This window comes from Puma concolor, chromosome F2, assembly GCF_028749965.1.
Source record: "Puma concolor isolate L17-30 chromosome F2, mPumCon1.1.hap2, whole genome shotgun sequence".
Taxonomy (NCBI): Eukaryota; Metazoa; Chordata; class Mammalia; order Carnivora; family Felidae; genus Puma; species Puma concolor.
Window position 1 is genome coordinate 49,039,223 of NC_141684.1, and position 24,467 is coordinate 49,063,689.

Genomic DNA, 24,467 nt, shown 5'->3' on the forward strand with positions numbered 1-24,467 from the left:
TTATGTTTTAGTTCCATTTCACTTAAACTAGAGACATATATGTGTTATTCAGTAGTTAAAATCAGTACTTAAATAATATTGTTATCCCTGTTAATATTTTATTGTTTAAGAAAACTGAATGAGAAGATGAGTGAGTAAATGGTGAGTTTAGGAAGCAGCTTTAAATAACAAAGCTCCAAAGAACCTGCCAGAAGAGAACAGAAGAGCAAACAGCTGTGTGGAATTGCAGGCGAGAAACCAAAGCCTCAGCCACAGATTGAAGTCAGCAGCCTGGTGACAAGGAGCTACTAGGAGGAACACTTTAAATAATAGCAGAGGGGGTGAAAGACATACATGAATAAAGAAAAGAGAGTGAGAAAGACACTTTGTTGCACCTTTTTTTAAAGTTGGATGAAGGAAGAGATTTACAAAGGTCAGATATTTAATGAATTGACTGCTTTGATAGTGAGACAAAACTGGCTGTCAGAATCAGATGTCTTAAAAACTCAAGAGAAGGATTTTGATACAGATATATGTAAAGACAAAGACTTCTACATTTTTAAATAAAGTGTTTCAAAAAGCTCTATTGAAATATGAATTGAAAAACCTTATTTAATATAAAAGATCAAATTAAGTTGGTAAGTGTTTGTCAAGGAATGGAAGTTCACATTTTAATAATCAATCACCCAAGTTATAAGAACCATCAGAATAGTTATTTTTTCCAGCTTTAATTTTAAAAACTTTTGAAAAAAACAAATATGTAGTTACAAACACTAACACAAGAATATAAACTTATTGTGAAAAATTCAATGCAAATATATGTAAAAGAAAACTTGTTTCCTTTCACTCCCTCAATTCTCCCCTCCACCATGGTAACGATTTTTAAAATGCCTATTTTTGGAGTGCTTTCTGGATCTACTTCTATGTATTTTTTATTATGAGTTTTTTTATATGTATATATACAGATGTTTACATATCTATAACTTCAAGTTTTTCATAAATATGTGAAAATATGATATTATTTATATAATTCCACAATTATTCTATTTGTATCCACTGTTGTCAATACGTTTAGTAAGTTTTCATGTGTATATATACAGAGATCATTCTTCCTAACACTGCCTAGGATTTCATTGGAAACATGTATCATAATGTAGTCTTCTATTCCATAGAAGAGATGTATCATAATGCAATCTGTCTTCTATTGGAAAACATCTAGGTTGTTTCCATATATTTTTTAACATAACAAATATAATTTCAGGGATTTAGGGTAAAACAAATTAATTTTGAAATTACTGTCCTCAAGCTAATGCAAAGCAATTTTGAATGTTCTTTCTTGCCTTTCAAAATCATTTTATCCTTTGCAAAACTCCTATGATTTAATTTTCACTGCTTGATGTCAGATTAAATGAAACTAATTATGAGAGATGGCCATTGGGGGAAAACTCTTGAAACATGTCAATACACATATGACATATTTCAATAGACACATGTTCTCCAAAATTAAACAGTTAGATTTTAAATGCCACGATCCCGGAAGAGACTCCGTATAAAAACAGTGGCATAATGGACAGAGAATGAGTTTAGCATTAAGGCTAAAGTATGTTTGAAATTTAATTTTAATCAGAAATATTCTGCATGATATTTTGTGCCTTATGGTCCTCAACCAGAGAGAATAATAATAATTTCTTTTATTTGTTCCTGTGAGGAATAAGTAAGGGATATCTCCTGACACAAAGACTGTATTAAATAAACTTAATTCTTCTTTTCTAATAGGTATTTGACAAATGCAGAAAATGGTGCTGAACTCTGTTGGGTTAGATGTGTATGTGACTTTGTGTGTGTGTACATTTGTATACCCCTCAAAAATCAAAATATAAAGTACTTTTATTAATGTGTCCAATAAATCCTTGATAAGGGGACTAGAAATTTAAAATTGGGAAACCAAAATCTGTCCGGAGAGTTCTTTTTGCCCAATATCTGGGTCAGTATCTGGATAAGTCAAATAATTGCCATGGCCATTTACTGTCATAACTGAAAATAAATGCGAGATTGTAATCAAATGTGTATATCAATGAGTGGTTTTCAAAGTATGGTCCCCATACTAGCACTATCACCTGGAATATTACTGAAAAGACAATTAAGCCCCATCCCAAACCTACCAAACCAGAAACTTTAGAACTGAACACAGCAATATGAGTCCTCTGGGTGATTCTGATGCATATTCAAGGTGGAGAAAATACTAGCATATATCTTTAAAACATGTACTAAAATGTGGAATGTTACTCATTTCACTATTTACAACTATAACTATTTACTATAACAACTATTTACAACAAAAAACACCGAAACGGTACACTTTTAACATATCAAGTGAAAATATGAATAGTACAGAGAATTCAAAATAGTGACATACATTTTATGTTGCCACATTTCCCTCCAGATTAGTCTGTTACCTGTGCTGCCTTTTGCCCAGGTTTCAGAAATGACACTCCTACTAAGTGTTTTCAGATGCTCATCAGTTAGCTGAGAGGTCAAATCTGGAATTGTTTTCAGCATCTTCCACACAGTTCTGTGTTCACGCAATGTCCTGTAAATGGGCCTGAAAGTAACAATAACAAAAAGATTGCAAGTTGAGAAAATACAGCTTAAACACAAAGAAACAAACCAAAAAAATTCTTGATTTTTGAGTTTTCAAATTTGTGTTTTTCTTTTTTTTTTTTTTTTTTTATTTAAGGCTCGCTTAAGGATACCTATGAAGATATTCTATTTTGTCTTGGTAATCAACTTTAGAATTTATTCTCCTTGCAACACTAAGATGCATAAGTTTCAGCCATGAAAGTTTAAACTTCAGGAAATTACATAATGCCTTTACCTTTTTTTTATAGAAAACTCAGTGCCTTAATAGTAAGATTGTATCTTTTCCTATTAGTTGTCATAATAATTAAAACATCTTTGATATAGTAAAAAGATTGATTTTTTTTACCCATTGTATACTGTTGATCCTTTCCAAGTACTATGAAAGTTAGAGCAAATGATGCTGCAATTTAACATTTGATAAATACTTTAACTGAAAAATGCATATGTAATTTTAAATAAAACACACTCATCATTTGATGGATGATATTTATTTGCTTCAATCATTAAACTCCCTATTTATTAAATATAATACCATAATAAAGATACAAAATTCATGTTATCCTAAGTTCTCAAGAGACTCACCTATCATACTACTGCTAAGTGCTCAGTATTTTTCAAGCAGTTTAAAAAACTCTATTGTGAAAAATCAGTTTAGTAATGGAATTTTGGATAAACTCAAATTTGCCAGAAACAGTCCCAATTTAGATGTGATGTCCAGTTGAGCCACCTGATATGCATGTGTTTGTGTGTGCATTTTACTGGATGATAATATATATTGTGTTTTTTGTTGTAGGTTGTAGCAAAAAAGTTGGAAAAATACTAGTGTAGTGTAGTAGTTAGTCTTAAGACATATTCTTGAGAAAACTGGCTTCCTAGTTAACATCCTAGATAAAAGTGTGTATTTCAGATGCAGTAATAAATATTAGCATTAAAAATAGCATTAATATCACAGGCCAAAATAAAAGGCAAAACGTTTGCTATATTAGTTGTGTGAAATAATTTGGAAGGCATACCAAGTGCCTCAGAAACCAGCTGTTTCACAGAAAGTAGTTGGGAAGAGCCCGGAAGTTACTGTTTTGTTTGCTCAATGTTACTTCTTTGTTGCAATGTCTTATTAGCTGGCCAAAATTGGCCAGTTTTCAAGCATAAATAAAAAGCAATATAGAAGATCCAGAAATGCAGGGCATGATTATAAAAGCCAAGTGTTTCTTGCTCCCATGCAGGAGCAACAACAACAACAAAAAATTGAGGGGTGCCTGGGTGGCTCAGTCGGTTATGTGTCTGACTTCAGCTCAGGTCATGATCTCATGGTTCCTGACTTTAAGCCTTGTGTTGGGTTCTGTGCTGAGAGCTCAGAGCCTGGAGCCTGCTTCAGATTCTGTGTGTGTGTGTGTCTCTCTCTCTCTGCCCCTCTCCCACTCACACTCTGTCTCTCTCTTTCAAAAATAAACATTAAAAAAAATTTAAAAATTGAAAGAGACTTGATATCAAAGGTCTATTAAGTTTTCTTAATTACATATAGGCACTTAACCTGTGCCAAAGATCTTCTTAGAAGCTTTGCCTTCTTGGGGCACCTGGGTGGCTCAGTCTGTTAAGTTTCCAACTTTGGCTCAGGTCATGATCTCAAGGCTTGTGACTTCAAGCCCCACATGGGGCTCTGTGATCAAAGCCTGGAGCCTGTTTACGATTCTGTGTCTCCATCTCTCTCTGACCCTCTCCCACCGATGCTGTCTCTCTCTTTCTCTCTATACTAAAAAAAAAAAAAAAAAGAAAAAAAAAAGCTTTGCCTTCTCAACCAAGTCTATTCTTTCAGAACTTAAGGTAGCTAGCCTACATTAAGAGAAAGGCAGGCACAGGGAAAAGAAACAATCAAGGACTTAAAAACAATGTCTAGAGCAGAAACTTGGATTTGGTTACTGGTACGTAGAAGATACTGGAGACAGATCAGGAACCCTGACAAATGATAAGCACCGTCCATTGTTCTGAATCCCCTTGAAACTTTTGAACTGATTCTAACATACAAGCATGTGTTTACCATCCTCAGGATGATAAATCAAGACATTAAGGTCTAAAAAGTGGGCCTCTCAATTTCTCAATTTCTCAATTCCCTCTCAGTTTCTACCTTTACTATTTGTCAGGAACATTTTTACATGCATTATACCCACTCTTTCCTTACCACAGCTTTCTGGCCTACGCTAAATATACAAAAGCTGTTGGTAAAGAAATTGGATTAACAAGAAAGAAAAATTCACACATTGAGAGATGTTTGGAAAACTATAATGCCCAAACTATTATTAGTAGCAAGGAGTTGGTGTTTTTTTTAATTAATAGTGTCATTATTATCATTATTATCATTATGAGTTATCATACAACCACATACATCAGTGTGAAAGAAAATGTTATTCCCTTGAATTTTCATTTAGTCACCTCTATGTCTACTTCTAGCCCTAAATGCAGCTGATTACAAAAAGCAAAATGTTAGTATACTCCACATATTTGGAAGTATATCATGTGGAAACAAAATAATTTCAGGATTTTCTTTTTACTCCTTTTTCTCCAGGTTATTATATCAAACATAAGTGATTATAGAGTTGTGACAAGTTGCGTAGCTGGCTTCTGATGATGGGTACCTAGGTGCACTGGCATCTGATTAACTGAAACTATCACGTATAGCCATTGGCATCCATGTTGGCATCCTCTGAATTCCTAAATGTTTCCAGTTGTAGATACACATGATCTATATTTTTTTTAGGCTCTTTTAAGCCTGTTGTCTTTTTCTATTTCATCTAATTCTTCCCATTTCTTGTGGTAAGAGGAGAGTTCGATGACTTCAGTGAGTATCTCTGGGGTAATGGGATACTAGTTATGACTCTCTTAAAGCCTCTATGACTTCACTCACATTTACTCAGGTGTGCAAGTGAAATGGGGCTTCTGCATTTTTCTAAAACTGATGTAATCTAACAGTCCCCAATCTACTAGGTTAAAGAGTTAAAGCAAAACAAAACAAAACAAAACAAAACAAAACAAAACAAAATCCTTACATTTTCCTCATAACAATATTACATCTCTTCTGATACAAGCTCCAATTAACTTAAACGTTGAGGATACACGAAGTTTAGTTTCCCATGTTGGCTGATTTATATGGTTTTTCTTCAAGAACTTAAAGACTCTTGAGTAAAAATATATAGTCTTCCGGAGTTACTCCACTCACAATTCTTTTCCCCAAGAAGTGGTGCATGTATACACAGTGATTGACTGCGTCCTTCTGGCAGTGGCTAAAGGAACAGTTGGTCTGCATGCACTGATAATTTCACCAAAGAAATATAATCAACTTATATTACAAAACACTTAAACACAGCCATTAAGCTTGGGTAGGATGTTTGCCAATAAAACAAGAGTAAATCAGAACAGGCAAGTATAAGAAAGGGGATAACACAATGGTGGAATATGTTATAAGAAACAATATTTAAGTTGAGAATCAAAGAAGTTAATTTCCTTAAGGACACATAGCTAATAATAATAAAAATGAAGCTGAAATACTGAAAATTGCTGAGGGATGAACAAAGCATGCTGTTAACACACACTACACACAAACACACACACAAAAACTAAATTTAAATAGAATAATTCTAGACACTCAAAATAAATGAATGAGAAAAGTACACAGTTTTCTCATTTAAAACAGAGTCAAATACTATATGTAGAAAGGTTCACATAATGGCTTTAGGTAATACATTAAAAATTGAGAATAAGTAGTCAATAACAGAAATAGTTAAAGTATTTGACTGCATCTTTTCAAGAAGATATCATCTAGATTATTACAGAATCAGAGATATAATGCTAAATCTTATGTAGAAAGATAAACCTACAATGTTGGTGACAAATTATTAAGGCATACATTGTATAATTGAAAATATATCAGAAATACTCTTGGGGCAAGATTATAACTGAATCTTAATGATCTGATTTTACAATCAAAAATACCATAATTAAAATAGTCACTGCAGACATTCAGTTTTATGAACCATAACTTAATGATTCAGAAATTACTGCCTTCTTAAAGATTGTTTCCTTTACATAACTGATTTAAAGTGTCAATTTATCTCTTCAGCTGTTGCCATCACCTGGTTTCCTTTCCCGTTAAAACAAGATAACATACACTAGACCAGGAGGACAGAGGGAAGATGGCGGCGTAGGAGGACGCTGGGCTCACCGCGCGTCCTGCTGATCACTTAGATTCCACCTACACCTGCCTAAATAACCCAGAAAACCACCAGAGGATTAGCAGAACGGAGTCGCCGGAGCCAAGCGCAGACGAGAGGCCCACGGAAGAGGGTAGGAAGGGTGGCGAGGCGGTGCGCCCTCCACGGACTGGCGGGAGGGAGCCGGGGCGGAGGGGCGGCTCGCCGGCCAAGCAGAGCCCCCGAGTCCGGCTTGCAAAAAGCGGAGGGGCCTGACGGACTGTGTTCCGACAGCAAGCGCGACTTAGCGTCTGGGAGGTCATAAGTTAACAGCTCTGCTCAGAAAGCGGGAAGGCTGGAGGACAAAGGGAAGGAGAGCTGCTGAGCCCCCTGACGACAGAGCTCAGTTTGGTGGGGAACAAAGGCGCTCGCCAGCGCCATCTCCCCCACCCATCCCCCAGCCAAAATCCCAAAGAGAACCAGTTCCTGCCAGGGAACTTGCTCGCTCCGCACAAACACCCAACTCTGCGCTTCTGCGGAGCCAAACCTCCGGCAGCGGATCTGACTCCCTCCCGCTGCCACAGGGCCCCTCCTGAAGTGGATCACCTAAGGAGAAGCCAGCTAAGCCTGCCCCTCCTGCCCCTGTGCACCCTGCCTACCCACCCCAGCTAAGACGTCAGATCCCCAGCATCACAAGCCTGGCAGCGTGCAAGTAGCCCAGAAGGGCCACGCCACCCCACAGTGAATCCCGCCCCCAGGAGAGGGGAAGAGAAGGCACGCACCACTCTGACTGTGGCCCCAGCGGTGGGCTGGGGGCAGACATCAGGTCTGACTGCGGCTCCGCCCACCAACTCCAGTTATACACCACAGCACAGGGGAAGTGCCCTGCAGGTCCTCACCACGCCAGGGACTATCCAAAATGACCAAGCAGAAGAATTCCCCTCAGAAGAATCTCCAGGAAATAACAACAGCTAATGAGCTGATCAAAAAGGATTTAAATAATATAACAGAAAGTGAATTTAGAATAATAGTCCTAAAATTAATCGCTGGGCTTGAAAACAGTATAGCTGACAGCAGAGAATCTCTTGCTACAGAGATCAAGGGACTAAGGAACAGTCACGAGGAGCTGAAAAACGCTTTAAACGAAATGCATAACAAAATGGAAACCACCACGGCTCGGATTGAAGAGGCAGAGGAGAGAATAGGTGAACTAGAAGATAAAGTTATGGAAAAAGAGGAAGCTGAGAAAAAGAGAGATAAAAAAATCCAGGAGTATGAGGGGAAAATTAGAGAACTAAGTGATACACTAAAAAGAAATAATCTACGCATAATTGGTATCCCAGAGGAGGAAGAGAGAGGGAAAGGTGCTGAAGGGGTACTTGAAGAAATAATAGCTGAGAACTTCCCTGAACTGGGGAAGGAAAAAGGCATTGAAATCCAAGAGGCACAGAGAACTCCCTTCAGACGGAACTTGAATCGATCTTCTGCACGACATATCATAGTGAAACTGGCAAAATACAAGGATAAAGAGAAAATTCTGAAAGCAGCAAGGGGTAAACGTGCCCTCACATATAAAGGGAGACCTATAAGACTCGTGACTGATCTCTCTTTTGAAACTTGGCAGGCCAGAAAGAATTGGCACGAGATTGTCAGTGTGCTAGACAGAAAAAATATGCAGCCGAGAATCCTTTATCCAGCAAGTCTGTCATTTAGAATAGAAGGAGAGATAAAGGTCTTCCCAAACAAACAAAAACTGAAGGAATTTGTCACCACTAAACCAGCCCTCCAAGAGATCCTAAGGGGGACCCTGTGAGACAAAGTACCAGAGACATCACTACCAGCATAAAACATACAGACATCACAATGACTCTAAACCCATATCTTTCTATAATAACACTGAATGTAAATGGACTAAATGCGCCAACCAAAAGACATAGGGTATCAGAATGGATAAAAAAACAAGACCCATCTATTTGCTGTCTACAAGAGACTCATTTTAGACCTGAGGACACCTTTAGATTGAGAGTGAGGGGATGGAGAACTATTTATCATGCTACTGGAAGCCAAAAGAAAGCTGGAGTAGCCATCCTTATATCAGACAAACTAGACTTTAAATTAAAGGCTGTAACAAGAGATAAAGAAGGACACTATATAATAGTGACAGGGTCTATCCATCAGGAAGAGCTAACAATTATAAATGTCTATGCGCCGAATACCGGAGCGCCCAAATATATAAAACAATTACTCATAAACATAAGCAACCTTATTGATAAGAATGTGGTAATTGCAGGGGACTTTAACACCCACTTACAGAAATGGATAGATCATCTAGACACACGGTCAATAAAGAAACAAGGGCCCTGAATGAGACATTGGATCAGATGGACTTGACAGATATATTTAGAACTCTGCATCCCAAAGCAACAGAATATACTTTCTTCTCGAGTGCACATGGAACATTCTCCAAGATAGATCATATACTGGGTCACAAAACAGCCCTTCATAAGTTTACAAGAATTGAAATCATACCATGCATACTTTCAGACCACAATGCTATGAAGCTTGAAATCAACCACAGAAAAAAAACTGGAAAACCTCCAAAAGCGTGGAGGTTAAAGAACACCCTACTAACGAATGAGTGGGTCAACCAGGCAATTAGAGAAGAAATTAAAAAATATATGGAAACAAACGAAAATGAAAATACAACAATCCAAACTCTTTGGGATGCAGCGAAGGCAGTCCTGAGAGGAAAATACATTGCAATCCAGGCCTATCTCAAGAAACAAGAAAAATCCCAAATACAAAATCTAACAGCACACCTAAAGGAACTAGAAGCAGAACAGCAAAGGCAGCCTAAACCCAGCAGAAGAAGAGAAATAATAAAGATCAGAGCAGAAATAAACAATATAGAATCTAAAAAAACTGTAGAGCAGATCCACGAAACCAAGAGTTGGTTTTTTGAAAAAATAAACAAAATTGACAAACCTCTAGCCAGGCTTCTCAAAAAGAAAAGGGAGATGACCCAAATAGATAAAATCATGAATGAAAATGGAATGATTACAACCAATCCCTCAGAGATACAAACAATTATCAGGGAATACTATGAAAAAGTATATGCCAACAAATTGGACAACCTGGAAGAAATGGACAAATTCCTGAACACCCACACTCTTCCAAAACTCAATCAGGAGGAAATAGAAAGCTTGAACAGACCCGTCACCAGCGAAGAAATTGAATCGGTTTTCAAAAATCTCCCAACAAATAAGAGTCCAGGACCAGATGGCTTCCCAGGGGAGTTCTACCAGACGTTTAAAGCAGAGATAATACCTATCCTTCTCAAGCTATTCCAAGAAATAGAAAGGGAAGGAAAACTTCCAGACTCATTCTATGAAGCCAGTATTACGTTGATTCCTAAACCAGACAGAGACCCAGTAAAAAAAGAGAACTACAGGCCAATATCCCTGATGAATATGGATGCCAAAATTCTCAATAAGATACTAGCAAATCGAATTCAATGGCATATAAAAAGAATGATTCACCATGATCAAGTGGGATTCATTCCTGGGATGCAGGGCTGGTTCAACATTCGCAAATCAATCAACGTGATACATCACATTAACAAAAAAAAAGAGAAGAACCATATGATCCTGTCAATCGATGCAGAAAAGGCCTTTGACAAAATCCAGCACCCTTTCTTAATAAAAACTCTTGAGAAAGTCGGGATAGAAGGAACATACTTAAAGATCATAAAAGCCATTTATGAAAAGCCCACAGCTAACATCATCCTCAACGGGGAAAAACTGAGAGCTTTTTCCCTGAGATCAGGAACACGACAGGGATGCCCACTCTCACCGCTGTTGTTTAACATAGTGCTGGAAGTTCTAGCATCAGCAATCAGACAACAAAAGGAAATCAAAGGCGTCAAAATTGGCAAAGATGAAGTCAAGCTTTCGCTTTTTGCAGATGACATGATATTATACATGGAAAATCCGATAGACTCCACCAAAAGTCTGCTAGAACTGATACATGAATTCAGCAAAATTGCAGGATACAAAATCAATGTACAGAAATCAGTTGCATTCTTATACACTAACAATGAAGCAACAGAAAGACAAATAAAGAAACTGATCCCATTCACAATTGCACCAAGAAGCATAAAATACCTAGGAATAAATCTAACCAAAGATGTAAAGGATCTGTATGCTGAAAACTATAGAAAGCTTATGAAGGTAATTGAAGAAGATTTAAAGAAATGGAAAGACATTCCCTGCTCATGGATTGGAAGAATAAATATTGTCAAAATGTCAATACTACCCAAAGCTATCTACACATTCAATGCAATCCCAATCAAAATTGCACCAGCATTCTTCTCGAAACTAGAACAAGCAATCCTAAAATTCATATGGAACCACAAAAGGCCCCGAATAGCCAAAGTAATTTTGAAGAAGAAGACCAAAGCAGGAGGCATCACAATCCCAGACTTTAGCCTCTACTACAAAGCTGTCATCATCAAGACAGCATGGTATTGGCACAAAAACAGACACATAGACCAATGGAATAGAATAGAAACCCCAGAACTAGACCCACAAACGTATGGCCAACTCATCTTTGACAAAGCAGGAAAGAACATCCAATGGAAAAAAGACAGTCTCTTTAACAAATGGTGCTGGGAGAACTGGACAGCAACATGCAGAAGGTTGAAACTAGAGCACTTTCTCACACCATTCACAAAAATAAACTCAAAATGGATAAAGGACCTGAATGTGAGACAGGAAACCATCAAAACCTTAGAGGAGAAAGCAGGAAAAGACCTCTCTGACCTCAGCCGTAGCAATCTCTTACTTGACACATCCCCAAAGGCAAGGGAATTAAAAGCAAAAGTGAATTACTGGGACCTTATGAAGATAAAAAGCTTCTGCACAGCAAAGGAAACAACCAACAAAACTAAAAGGCAACCAACGGAATGGGAAAAGATATTTGCAAATGACATATCGGACAAAGGGCTAGTATCCAAAATCTATAAAGAGCTCACCAAACTCCACACCCGAAAAGCAAATAACCCAGTGAAGAAATGGGCAGAAAACATGAATAGACACTTCTCTAAAGAAGACATCCGGATGGCCAACAGGCACATGAAAAGATGTTCAGCGTCGCTCCTTATCAGGGAAATACAAATCAAAACCACACTCAGATATCACCTCACGCCAGTCAGAGTGGCCAAAATGAACAAATCAGGAGACTATAGATGCTGGAGAGGATGTGGAGAAACGGGAACCCTCTTGCACTGTTGGTGGGAATGCAAATTGGTGCAGCCGCTGTGGAAAGCAGTGTGGAGGTTCCTCATAAAATTAAAAATAGACCTACCCTATGACCCAGCAATAGCACTGCTAGGAATTTATCCAAGGGACACAGGAGTACTGATGCATAGGGGCACTTGTACCCCAATGTTCATAGCAGCACTCTCAACAATAGCCAAAATATGGAAAGAGCCTAAATGTCCATCAAGTGATGAATGGATAAAGAAATTGTGGTTTATATACACAATGGAGTACTACGTGGCAATGAGAAAAAATGAAATATGGCCTTTTGTAGCAACGTGGATGGAACTGGAGAGTGTGATGCTAAGTGAAATAAGCCATACAGAGAAAGACAGATACCATATGGTTTCACTCTTATGTGGATCCTGAGAAACTTAAGAGAAACCCATGGGGGAGGGGAACAAAAAAAAAAAAAAAAAGAGGTTAGAGTGGGAGAGAGCCAAAGCATAAGAGACTGTTGAGAACTGAGAACAAACTAAGGGTTGATGGGGGGTGGGAGGGAGGAGAGGGTGGGTGATGGGTACTGAGGAGGGCACCTTTTGGGATGAGCACTGGGTGTTGTATGGAAACCAATTTGACAATAAATTTCATATATAAATAAAAAAAAAAAAAAAGAAACAAAGGGACTCAGAAAAAAAAAAAAAAAACATACACTAGACCATACCTGAAATAATAATTATCAAGTCTGTATTATTTCATTCATTAAGCTATCATTCTAAATTGCTGAGTATAGCTTGGCAAAAGAATTGCATATTCTCTCTGTTAATTATTTACTTATTTACACTAATTTAAAATACCTAAGCTGTTTAATTTGAAGAATTATCTGACTACCTAGGTATTAGAAATTCTGTTAAGATAGCTTCCTATTCTTCTGTAGTCAAATAGAAAAGAGAGACAAACAAAGAAACCCAGAAGTAATTCTGATTGCAAGACTACATTTATGAAGAGTTACCAGAAGGCCCATGAAGGTCTCTAAAAATGAAAGTAGATATAAGAGATGCTAATTAATTTTTTTACTTCTCAATGATTTATAAGCATCAAAGAAAAGGTCCTGTCACAAACAATGAATTTTTAATTGGAAAAAAAGATATTTTGTGATAGAGCTGATCCACAAATTTGAAAAACTGTCAAATTAAAGAGGGATTAAGATTATTCTGTCCGGCAATTATGAATAGAGGTTATAAGAGGTCTATTTTTTCTAATTAAAAGGTACCATTAAAAATATTAAAAACAATAAAATAGATATATCCTTGTGGACACACACACACACCCACAAACACACGGCCACAAAGTCCTCCTGCTTGTTGGGGTTCACACTTTCTTTCAATAATGGTTAAAAATAACCAACTAAACAGAAATCAACAGGAGGCTCAGTCTCATGTCCGTTGGAAACTTAATAATCCTCTGGAGAATTTGGGGACGCTTATGTTTCTCTAGTTGTTTCTTGTTAATTTCCTATTTTCACTGAATGCTTAATTTCTGATCTAGAAGGCAGAATATGCTGTGGTCAGTTTTGTTTTCTTTTAATTAACATCTTATCATTTCTATATAAAGAAATCAGATCAGATGGAGAATAGATTATCACTTGTTTCAAGTTTTAGTATTTTCACTAATACTACTATGTGATTCTTTTATAAAAGGATTGTACAAGAGCAGTCGTATTAAAAAACAGAGCAGTTTGTTCAACCTAAATTTTACATAGAGTGCCCATAAATAAAGTCAATAAAAGCTAACTTAAAAAAAAAAAGTATAACTATATTAGTTTAAGGAATGGGAAAACAGATCAGTTTCCACACAAGGTATAGTTTCTACATGTACCAACAAGGTACACCTGAAGGAGCTGTGAAAAATCCACAGTACTGATGGAAAATTATATGAAATGCAAGCTTCCTTTCAACATGGATATTCTATTATTTTAATTAGTTGATTTCCCACTATATTTTATTTTATTTATCATATAATTACAAGGAATTACATGTTCTGGTTCAATCACCTCCTTCTAAAATGAGAAAGTTAAGTCTTAGACATGTTAAATAATTTGCCCAAGGTCATATGGATAATAAATAGTGGAGCCAGGATTTTATCGCAGACATTTTCACTCTGGATCCTAGATCCCCAAACACTTAGCCACCATACTCAGTTCTAGTGATTTTCATTTATTTTCAGTATTAGGGTAACTGAGTTAGGGCAGGGGCTATTCCAGGTTTTGTTGAGTCAGACTCATAAATAAAAAAGAACACAAATTTACAAATTAAAAACTTGGTATACATGGGAATACAGCTAACCTTTAAACAATGCAGGAGTTATGGGCACCAACCCTCCCACACAGTCAAAAATCTATTTAAAACTTTTAACTCCTTCAAAACTTATATACTAAATAGCCTACTATTGATGAGAAACTTTACTGATTAAACATAAATGGTTGATTAACACATATTTTGTATGTTGTGTGTATTATATGCTGTATTCTTATAATAAACTAGAAAAAACATTATTATGAAAATCACAAAGAAGAAAAAATATATTTACAGTGCTGTGCTGTATTTATCAAAAAAAAAATCTATGTTTCAGTAGACTGCACAGTTTAAACCTGTATGGTCAAGAGTCATTTGTAGTTATTTAGAAAGAGAAGAAACTAAAAATATAATTTTTAAAAGCTGGATGGTTTTTAAAAATCCCAGATCCAGAAAAATATGTTATAGTACTTTTATTAATTAGTGGCCTAAGAACATCTATTATATTTATTTTTATAAAATTTGTCCTGCATTTCTTATATATTTTCACTTCCTTGCATGACAACAATTTTATATTATTTTTTATTGACAGAATAGAATCTTTGCTTGAGCTTGGTTGGTAGAATTTTTAAAATTATTCTTAATAATTTAGAAATACTTCTTTTAGCTTCACAACTGATTATTAATAAATAAGTTTTCAGGATTCCTATCAAATTTTGGAAAATCCATACCCACATTTCTTTCATCTATGAAATATAAGATTTGAGGCGCTTTTCCACAGATTCAATTCTCTCCATATATTCTAAAGTATGTGCCAGTCCATGGCCCACATGTTCCTGGTACTAGGTTGCTATGGAATGGTTATATATGGTGAAAAGAGCTCTGTTTCTGTTTATTAACATCCAGATGCTGTTGAGTCCACTCTGTGTGGTAGGGTTGTTTCTGATACCCATTTCTACCCATGCATAACTAGCAATAACTTGAATATGTAGCAGTGACTAAGAATCAAAAATTATATCTCACCAGACCAAACAAATATATCTCTCAGGTAATTTTCCATAAACTGAATCCCCAAAAGGGCTGAAGCCACTCCAATGCTAGGTGCCATGAAAGTAAAATATAAGTAAAGGAAATTCACTGGCAAAGGGGAAAAAAGTGATCACAGTCAAAATATCTTACTTATGCACATTTTGCAGAAACTATGAGCATGTGATTACATTTCTAGGGCTTCTCTCAGGGTCTTTTATGGGACCCAGGCAAATCAAATGACAGATCTAAAGTTTAAGCTTCATTACTTTCAAGGTAAATCTACCTCTGAGTTAGGCAAAAGAAACAATAAGAAGAAAATAGTATTAGTAATCAAGATTGATTAAAAACAGAAGGCTTTGAACCTGGAGTGAAAGGTAAGTTTAAAAAAAAAAAAAAAAAAAAAAGCACATGAAGTCAGAAACACAGAGAAAAGTAAATCATGAGCCTGAATCAGAGTCTATGGAGGAATTGCCTCAGATTTACAACTGGGGAAAAAGTGGTAGAAATGGCACAGTAAATCATTGGCTGAGCGCAAAATACCTGGGAATCTGTTACATTTGGTTATATTTGCCCCTAGAACATATTCCCTGTATGCCAGCCACATGAGTTCCTCAAAGATCCCCAAAACTTGCCAAAATTCAAGGCCCTTATGTGTGAGGATATATGAACATTTTCAAAAATTGCACAGCTAAAATCTCTGGGCTTTAGAAGGTACAGATCATTTTATCAAATGTTTTGTGAGCCAGAGATTAGTAGGATAGAAAAATCCAGCTAAAAAGATCACTTTAATTAAAGGATACACACATGCATACCTTTGGGCCTCCTTAATAGTTTTCGAAGCAGCATTTATGACACTTACAAAATTATTAAAAAGGGTTTTAAAAAGCAACCCTCCTCATGTCATTTATTTATCCATTTTCCCTGTATTTTTTCAAGTAATTCACTATAAAATTATTTTTCTGGAATCCAGTGTGTACTTGAAATTTTTCATGAATCAGTAATCATTAATATGCACATCACTTTCTGTCTGACTTCTCATTTGAATTGCCTAATCAGTCAAGGATGAGTGAACAGAATAACAACTGATTTTATTTGATCATCCAAATTCATATGACAAACGTTGATTATTATCGTTTTTCCAGAAATTGAGTTGGTCATTCATATGGAGTGCAGACATCAGAATCACAGCATGATTTGGGTTCTCTTTGCTATTCCTATACACACAGTTGAAAATTGAAAGATCAGTGACAGCAACTTTAACTCCTCAAGCTTTAAAAAAACCTTTTATGGTTAGAAAATAGATTATTTTTTTAAATGTCAACTTTCTCCTTGTTTTGGGGGGAGGATAGATGCGCTTTTTCCTTATGGAAGGGAAGAAATGAAAAGACATATTGTACCATCAGAATAGAATTGCAGATTTCCCTTCATTTTACAAGGACATGATTGAAGAAAATAATAAACAAGGCTGCTAACTAGAATTTCTGTAAAAAGAGTGAAGGCATCATAAAACAGGTTTCAAATAGCTTAACTTTCTGTGTATTCATGATTCTAACACCAAACTTGAGAATTTTGAGAATCCTCAGGAAAAGAACTTCATCAAAGAGCACTTCCCCTAGAATCTTTCACAAACTCAGCCCATAAGACATGAGTGCTTAGCAATAGCCACATAAAAAAAGAGCATAAGTAAGGTCTCCGAAATACAGTTGACTCTCAACACGAGTTTGAACTGTGTGGGTCCACTTACATGCAGATTTTTTACAGTACATCACTGTAAATTAATTTCCTCTTCCTTATGGATTTCTTAATAACATTTTCTTTCCTCTAGCTTAGTTTCTTATAAGAATATAGTATATAAATACATAGAACACACAAAATACATGTTAATAGACTGCTGATGTTGTCGGTAAAGCTTCTCATCAACTGTAAGCTATTAGTAGTTTAAGTTTTTACAGAGTCAAAAGTTATACATGGATTTTAAATTTCATGGGGTGGGGGTGGGGTGGAGGGGTCTGGTGTTCCTAACCCCTACATTGTTCAAGGATCAATGGACTTCAGAAGTTGCCTGTATCTTGCTCTCTTAACACACTTAGCAGCAGTAAACAAAATATTCATGGATTACTGAATTATACAGATGCTTACAACTTTTATTTAAGGTTTTCTATATTTTTTATGCTTAGACATTTGAAATGGCTGCTTCCAAGGCACAAAATTGATGAGATAGATTTTTCTGTAAAAGAAACTGACAGGCAATTTTGTTGGGAATCTTAATTATTCTTAACTTAATCACCCTATTTCTCTTTTCTATGCTCAAAGGAACGAAATAACTACATGTCAGATTCAGAAGGCAAGCAACAGCATCTACCTACATTTTGGATTTTTGAGTTCAGCTAAAAAAAAAAAGCCTCTACTGTCTGGCCATTCATTCATTCATTTGTTTATTCAACAAATAGTTTTGTGCAATGGTTAATTTCAGGTATTATTCTAAATAAATAATTATTCTACTATTTGGCATACATAGTATAAAGACAAATATGCTCCTAGCCTCACACAAACTTAAATTCAAAAAGAAAGTCAGAGGTGCCTGAGTGGCTCAGTCAGTTAAGCATCTGACTCGGTTTCAGCTCAGGTCATGATCGCATGGTTTGTGAGTTCGAGCCCTGCATCAGGTCTGCACTGCATTGTTTGGGATTCTCCTCTGTCCCTCTCTCTCTGTTCCTCCCCCAGCTCTCTCTCTCTCTTTCTTTCTCAAAAATAAGTAAATAAAAACTTTAAAAAATTAAAACAAAAGAAAGTCAGACATTAAATACAACTTATGTCTGTGAAAGTGTACAGTACTGTATTCTATGGAAAGTAATAGTGAGACATATCTAGTCTAGAGTTGTCAGAAAATATTTCCCAGAAATGATGATGTGTAAACTGACACCCGAAGGATAACCTGGGAAATGAAGAAAAGGAAGGTAACAGTGTTGAACACGTATTGCTTGTCCAAAGGTCCAGAGTCAAGTATTCAAGATTAATGAAGAAAGCCCAGAGTGGTTGGAGCAGAGATGGCAATGAGAAAATTGGACATAAAGTGATGCTAAAAAGACAGGCAGGGTGAAATCCTAGAGGGCATGTAAAGAATTCCCGTGAAGAATTTTAGACCTTATCAGAAGGAAAGGTAAAGTCATCCAAGGGCTTTATAAAGAAGAATAACTGACATATTTGCATTTTTGAAAGTTTTCTCTAACTGCAGACAATGGATTAGAATATTGTAAGATAATGAATTAAAATCAAGTAGAAGGATATTACAGATTATATATGAAAAATTCCATCTAGTAGGTCAAGTTCTTAAAATCAGTTTGGAATATGTTAAGTGAACTTAATGGGACTAACAAAATACAGTACAATTCATTGTCAGTACATTCATCTTTCCACAGGAGTAAAGCTAGTATCACCAGTATTATCGATATCATGACTAGAGACACTTCCTTTGTCTAGATGGCCAACTGGTTATGCCAATTTGAAAATTTCCAGTCCAAAATAATCTGTTATGTTTACTGTCTTGAATTTCTGACTATATTTCAGTTACTGTCAAGATGCTAAGCAGGAAAAATTAAATATAAGAAATATCCTGTTATTCCTCTCTTTAAGAGCATACCTTCAAGATATATTCTATTCTCATCTAATGGTAGGACCATGAAAATCTACAAACTTAAATTTAATAGGTTAGTTCTAACTTTTCCATAATTTGAGGGGAAATATATGTTTAGCAAAGCCACTAATAGTCATATGTATCAGATGGATGGATGGGTGAATGGATAGAGTTGCAGACATATATGTAATAAAAACATTTACATATTTGTATTTGAATATCTATGGATATTTTGAACATCACATTTCTACAAAACTGAAGATAGAGATATTTATCTGTAGATAGACATTGATATAGATATTGAAATCTACAGATACTAATCTAAATCTATATATCCATGATATATACAGATACATATCTTTGATATATAGATGTATATCTGTTGATATATAGTGAAATATAGCTATATTAATATTTTAATTTTTAAATATAAAAATGTTGCTTTTTTAGAAAATTGACAAAAAATGACAATATAGAGAAAATCCATTATGCACTGAGTAAAAAGAAAATTAAAATGTTGCATAATGTTGTCATTCATGTACTTCAGTATTTGCTTCTCAGCAAGAAAAATTTGACACTTGAATAGATGTTTTTAAACTGATGATAATTAGAATTTCTATTTTCTTCTGGGATGCCTAAAAATATTTGACCTAAATTTAGTGCTATGACATATCAAGTATGTTAGCTAAGGTATACTATATATTACATTTTAAATATTTATTTATGTATTTATTATTAATTAATTAAAATAAATTTAAAATAAGAGTAGGAATTCAAGAGTAAATTTAAAATAATAATTAAATTTAAAATAAATTTAAAATAGGAAAATTGTATTGTAGACCACTGAATAACATATGATTCAAAGAACAGATTTTTATTTGCTTTTTTCTCAAAAGTTTTATTTTATTTAATTAATTAATTTATTTTTGCGAGTATTATCTTTTAATAAAATAAACATGACAGGTTATAGAAATCTAAATGAACATTTGTCCCTCAAAGTAGTTACATCCTTAGTTCCAATAAAGCTACCAGTGTTGGAGCCATTATTTGGAACCCCTCTTTGGGGAAAGGCCTTTAAAGGAAGTTCATGAGCCACATGAGAAAATATCCCTCCAAATGTTTCCCAACAGTTTTATACACTTTTTAAGAAGAATCTGTTTTGTCATTGCTGAGTTTTTTGTTTTTGTTTTTGTTCTTTTGTTTGTTTTTGTTTTTGCTTTTTAACTTTGTAAGGGCTTTAAGTGGATATGGTGAGAGAGTGATGGCTAAGACTAGGGCATGGAATGGAGCTGGTAAGGAAGTATTTTTACTTCTTAATTAGATTTAGTAGTTAAAGAGAAAGAAAAAAAAAATCATGGAAGACCACCAGGTTCCTGACTTATGAAATTATAAGTATGGTGGTGGAATTTAATGAGATGGAAAAGGCTTCAGAAGAGGCAAGGTTAGTGGGATGAACAAGAGTTTAGTTTTAGATTTGGAAAGTGAGATATGCCAAGTGATCACATCAAGTAGATAACTATTCCAAATCACTAGAGGAAAAAAAAATTAACTAAAAGAAATGCTTGTAGGCATCTGATTCTGGGAAAAATAAATTAGCAGAGACTTGATTTGCTTTCTTGCCTGAAACAACTAAAAAATTAGATAACAAGTATAAAATAATGGTTTTACAGACATTAAATATCAGGCAGAGAAAAATCGTGTTCCCTGCAAACAAGATACAAACAAAGGTAAGACATGTAATTTTCCTAGTGTACAGAAAAGAAAGGAAATTTCTATGCTGCAGCATGAAGAGAGGAAACCCAGTCTCTCAGAATTGAAAAGACATACCTAAGAGTCAGGAGAGGTTAAGGAGGTCAGAGTCCACAGAGAAAATTATTGTAGAGGAGAAAAATGCAGAAAGTATGAAAGAGAGCTCCAAAATTTTGCAAAGAGTACTTGTTGAGTCTTTAGTATTATCACTGCTCGCATGTGAATAAATTATAATAGGCTGGAAATTGAACCACGTGAAAATATCAGAGGAAACAATATATGGAGCTCAACCACAACCACCTCTGGAAATAGGCTCTTTTTCCAAAAGGCAGAGTAGAAACCTTGTCATTCACAGGACATGGGATAAAGTACTCATGAAGGTTTTGCTTTAGTATCAGGGAAAAATAACCGTAGATTAAATGCTATACTGATTCTGGCTAACAAAACCTAAAATCAAAATCTAATAAACTCAGCTAATCCTGGAACAAAGGTCAAAGTTATTTATAATAATATAAAAATATTGAGCATCCAAGGAGTTAAAATAATCACAAAGTCTGATATGCAATCAAATATTACCAAGCATGCAAAGAAGCAAATACAATTAGAGCTTCAAGGATAAACATGAAATATACAATTATAGTCACAGATTTCAACACCCCTCTTTCAAAAATTAATATAAAAATACAGAAAATAAAGCTATGGCCTTGAACAACTTGATCTAAATGATAATTATGGAACTTTACCCCCCAAATGAGAGCAGAATATACATCATTTTCAACTGTACATAAAACATTTTTTGAAATAGATAATATTATGTATCATGAAACATGTTTCAGTATATTTACAAGGAATCATATCATGAAATGTATATCCTCAGAGCACAACAGAATTGAATTAGATATCAATAACAGAAAGTTCTCTGAAATATTCCTAAATATATTTGCAAACTAAATAACATATTTCTAAATAACCCATAGATCAAAAAAGAAACCTTAAAGAGAATTAGAAGGTATTTTGAACCAAATGAAAATAAAAATTCATATATATTAAAATTTGTGGGATGTAGCCAAAGTAGCAGTTCGAAACATACCACTAAATGCCGATATTAGAAAGAAGAAATGGTTACACCAACGACCTCAGCTTCCACCTTAAAAAACAAACCAAACAAACATAAAACTAAAAAAAGAACTTAAATCCAAAACAAGCAGAAGAAAAGGAGTATTAAGGATTAGAGTACAAACCAAGATGCAGGAGGGGAGAAAAATCAATGAAATAATGAAATCAAAAGGTGGTTCTTTGAGATCAATAACTTTGATAAACCTCTAGCCATATTGAGCAAGAATAAAATAGTGAAGATACAAATTGCGAACACCAAGAATGATAGATATGACATCTCTATAGATTATTTGGGTACGAAGAATAACAAGTGAATATCATGAGCAACTTTATGTCAATAAATTCCACAACTGGATGAAATGGATGGATTTCTTAAAAGATGAAAACTACTTACTAATTGTCACCCAAGAAGAAAGAGATAATTTGCATGGTCATATATCTAATTTTAAAACATTAAGCTTGAAATTATAAAAGTGAACAAGGAAACCTTGAAAGGTTTTATCCATATATTACAAACTGTCTTGATCACAGTAATGGTTTCAGAGATGTATGTATCTTTGCCAAATGTATCAAATTGTACACTTTATTTTTTTTTTTAGTGTTTATTTATTGTTTCTGAGAGAGAAAGAGAGTGCAAGCACAAGCAGGGGAGGGGCAGAGAGAGAGGGGGAGGGAGGGGCAGAGAGAGAGGGGGAGGGAGAATCCCCTCTGTGAGCATGGAGCCCAATGTGGGGCTCAGTCTCAGGAACCATATGAGATCATGACCTGAGCCAAAACCAAGAGTCAGTCATTAACTAACTGAGCCACCCAGGAGCCCAAAATTGTACACTTTAAACATGTGGTTTGTTGTGTGTTAATGGGTAATTCAATAAAATAGCTTTTTAAAAAAACAATAGATGCTTTTGATATAAAATCCAGACATTATTGTGTTAATCATCCTCCCCTATTTAAAGTAATTTTTTAAATAGGAATATAAAAATAATACCAAAATATCAAAGAGATAAGGGAAGATGTCCTAAGTTGATAAGAGGATGCCTCACATTTCCGGGGGGGGGGGGGAGTGTATAGAAGGGTATAGACAGAGAAGCACAGTAAGGAAATTCAAAGTCTAGAGCATTAATTATTTTACTGAAGTCTTTAAATCTTTCCGCTTTATGGAAACTAATTATTCAGAGATTCGATTAGCTTCTCTAGAAATGCTCAAAACCTTGCTTCCAGTTATCTACTGCCATCAAAGTGACTCTCTGCCCTTAGGTTTTGTGAAATCCTTGTGTGTTCTGGAAATATTTTGAAGGGTCAAGAAAATACGACCACTTCTTATCCTTTGGCTGTTACCAGTCTGATCCAATCCTCATTTTCTCCTGTATTAATGTAATAATCTATTAAATGTTCTCCCTATTTACATGCTTACTTAATATTGCAGCCAAAAGGAGCCTTTAAAAATGTAATTCGAGTTTTATCTCTGGATTTCCTGTTTGTAAAAAGCCCAAGTTTTTACAATGGATCAAATTATCAGTCTACCCACATCTTCTAAAGCTCTTCACTTATTCATTCCAATTTTGTCACATTGGTCTCTTTGCTACCCTTCAAGCAAACTTCCACCTTAGGGTTTTTGCATTTCTTATTTCTTCTGCTCCAAAAGTTCTCTCTCACGATATCTGCACTGTATGTTCCCTCACTTCATGTTTTTGCTCAAATGCCAACTTCTCAGTTAGACTTCCTCTGAGAACTTCTAGATACAATTTAATAATTCACCTCTATTTCTACCAAAATCTGTAATTCCCTAATCTTTCTCCGTAACACTAATCACTTTCTGATTCATCATATATTTTCTTTTTTGTTATTGTTGGTTGTCTTCTATTACAATATAAGCAAAATGAAGGCAGTGTCTATGTTAGGTTCTGTATGATGAACAGAGCTTGGTATTTAAAAGATACTCAATAAATATTTATTGAAAAATGAAATATTTTACTCTTTCCTTAAGCCATTTCTACTTACTAATAAATTACCCAAATTGTTTTCAAGCTTCAGGACTATCAATTTACTTAAAGCAAGTGAATTTTACTTTAATGTCTATCATTACTACATTATTTTATCATCTCAATATACCTTCTTCAACTACTCAAAATCATGCCAAGCCTTCTATTTGTTCAAATTATCCCCATAGCTCACTTCTTTCTATATTAAAAAACTGATTGTTTTATAAAAATAAAATTCTAGTACAGTACAATATTTTATAATTTAATTTATATAAAATTATTTTATATTTTACTATAACATGATACATTAATTAAAGATGAATTACATTTATCTCATAGTTACTGCTTACAATGTGATTAAAATAGGAATCTATGACTTCTGGATAGGAAAAAAACCAAGTGCCTCATGTTTTATTTGCCATAAAAATGCATGATAAAAATGATAAGCACTGTGTTAATCTCTATGTCAGTGGTTTTAGGAAAAGAAAAGCCACTATTCTTCAGATGCCGATATTCATTATCAGTGCTAGATTCATTCAATGATGTGTAGAATTTAGAACTCTGCAATTGTACTGTAAAAATCTTTTCAGTATTTTAATTCTTACAGG

At 34.9% G+C, this 24,467-nt stretch overlaps 1 protein-coding gene across 4 annotated transcripts in view; it reads right to left on the reverse strand.

Moving 5' to 3' along the window:
• The window catches only part of CNBD1 (cyclic nucleotide binding domain containing 1), a 492,838-nt gene that overhangs the window by 245,019 nt on the left and 223,352 nt on the right, over positions 1–24,467 (reverse strand). For all 4 annotated transcript variants that reach the window (XR_015246579.1, XM_086695101.1, XM_086695102.1 and 1 more), the window contains exon 5: positions 2,436–2,581. Coding sequence is in view for 3 of the 4 variants with exons in the window: in XM_086695101.1 (XP_086551227.1) it covers positions 2,436–2,581 (146 nt within the window). In the remaining variant the exon portion in view is untranslated. The remainder of the gene's footprint in view (positions 1–2,435; positions 2,582–24,467) is intronic.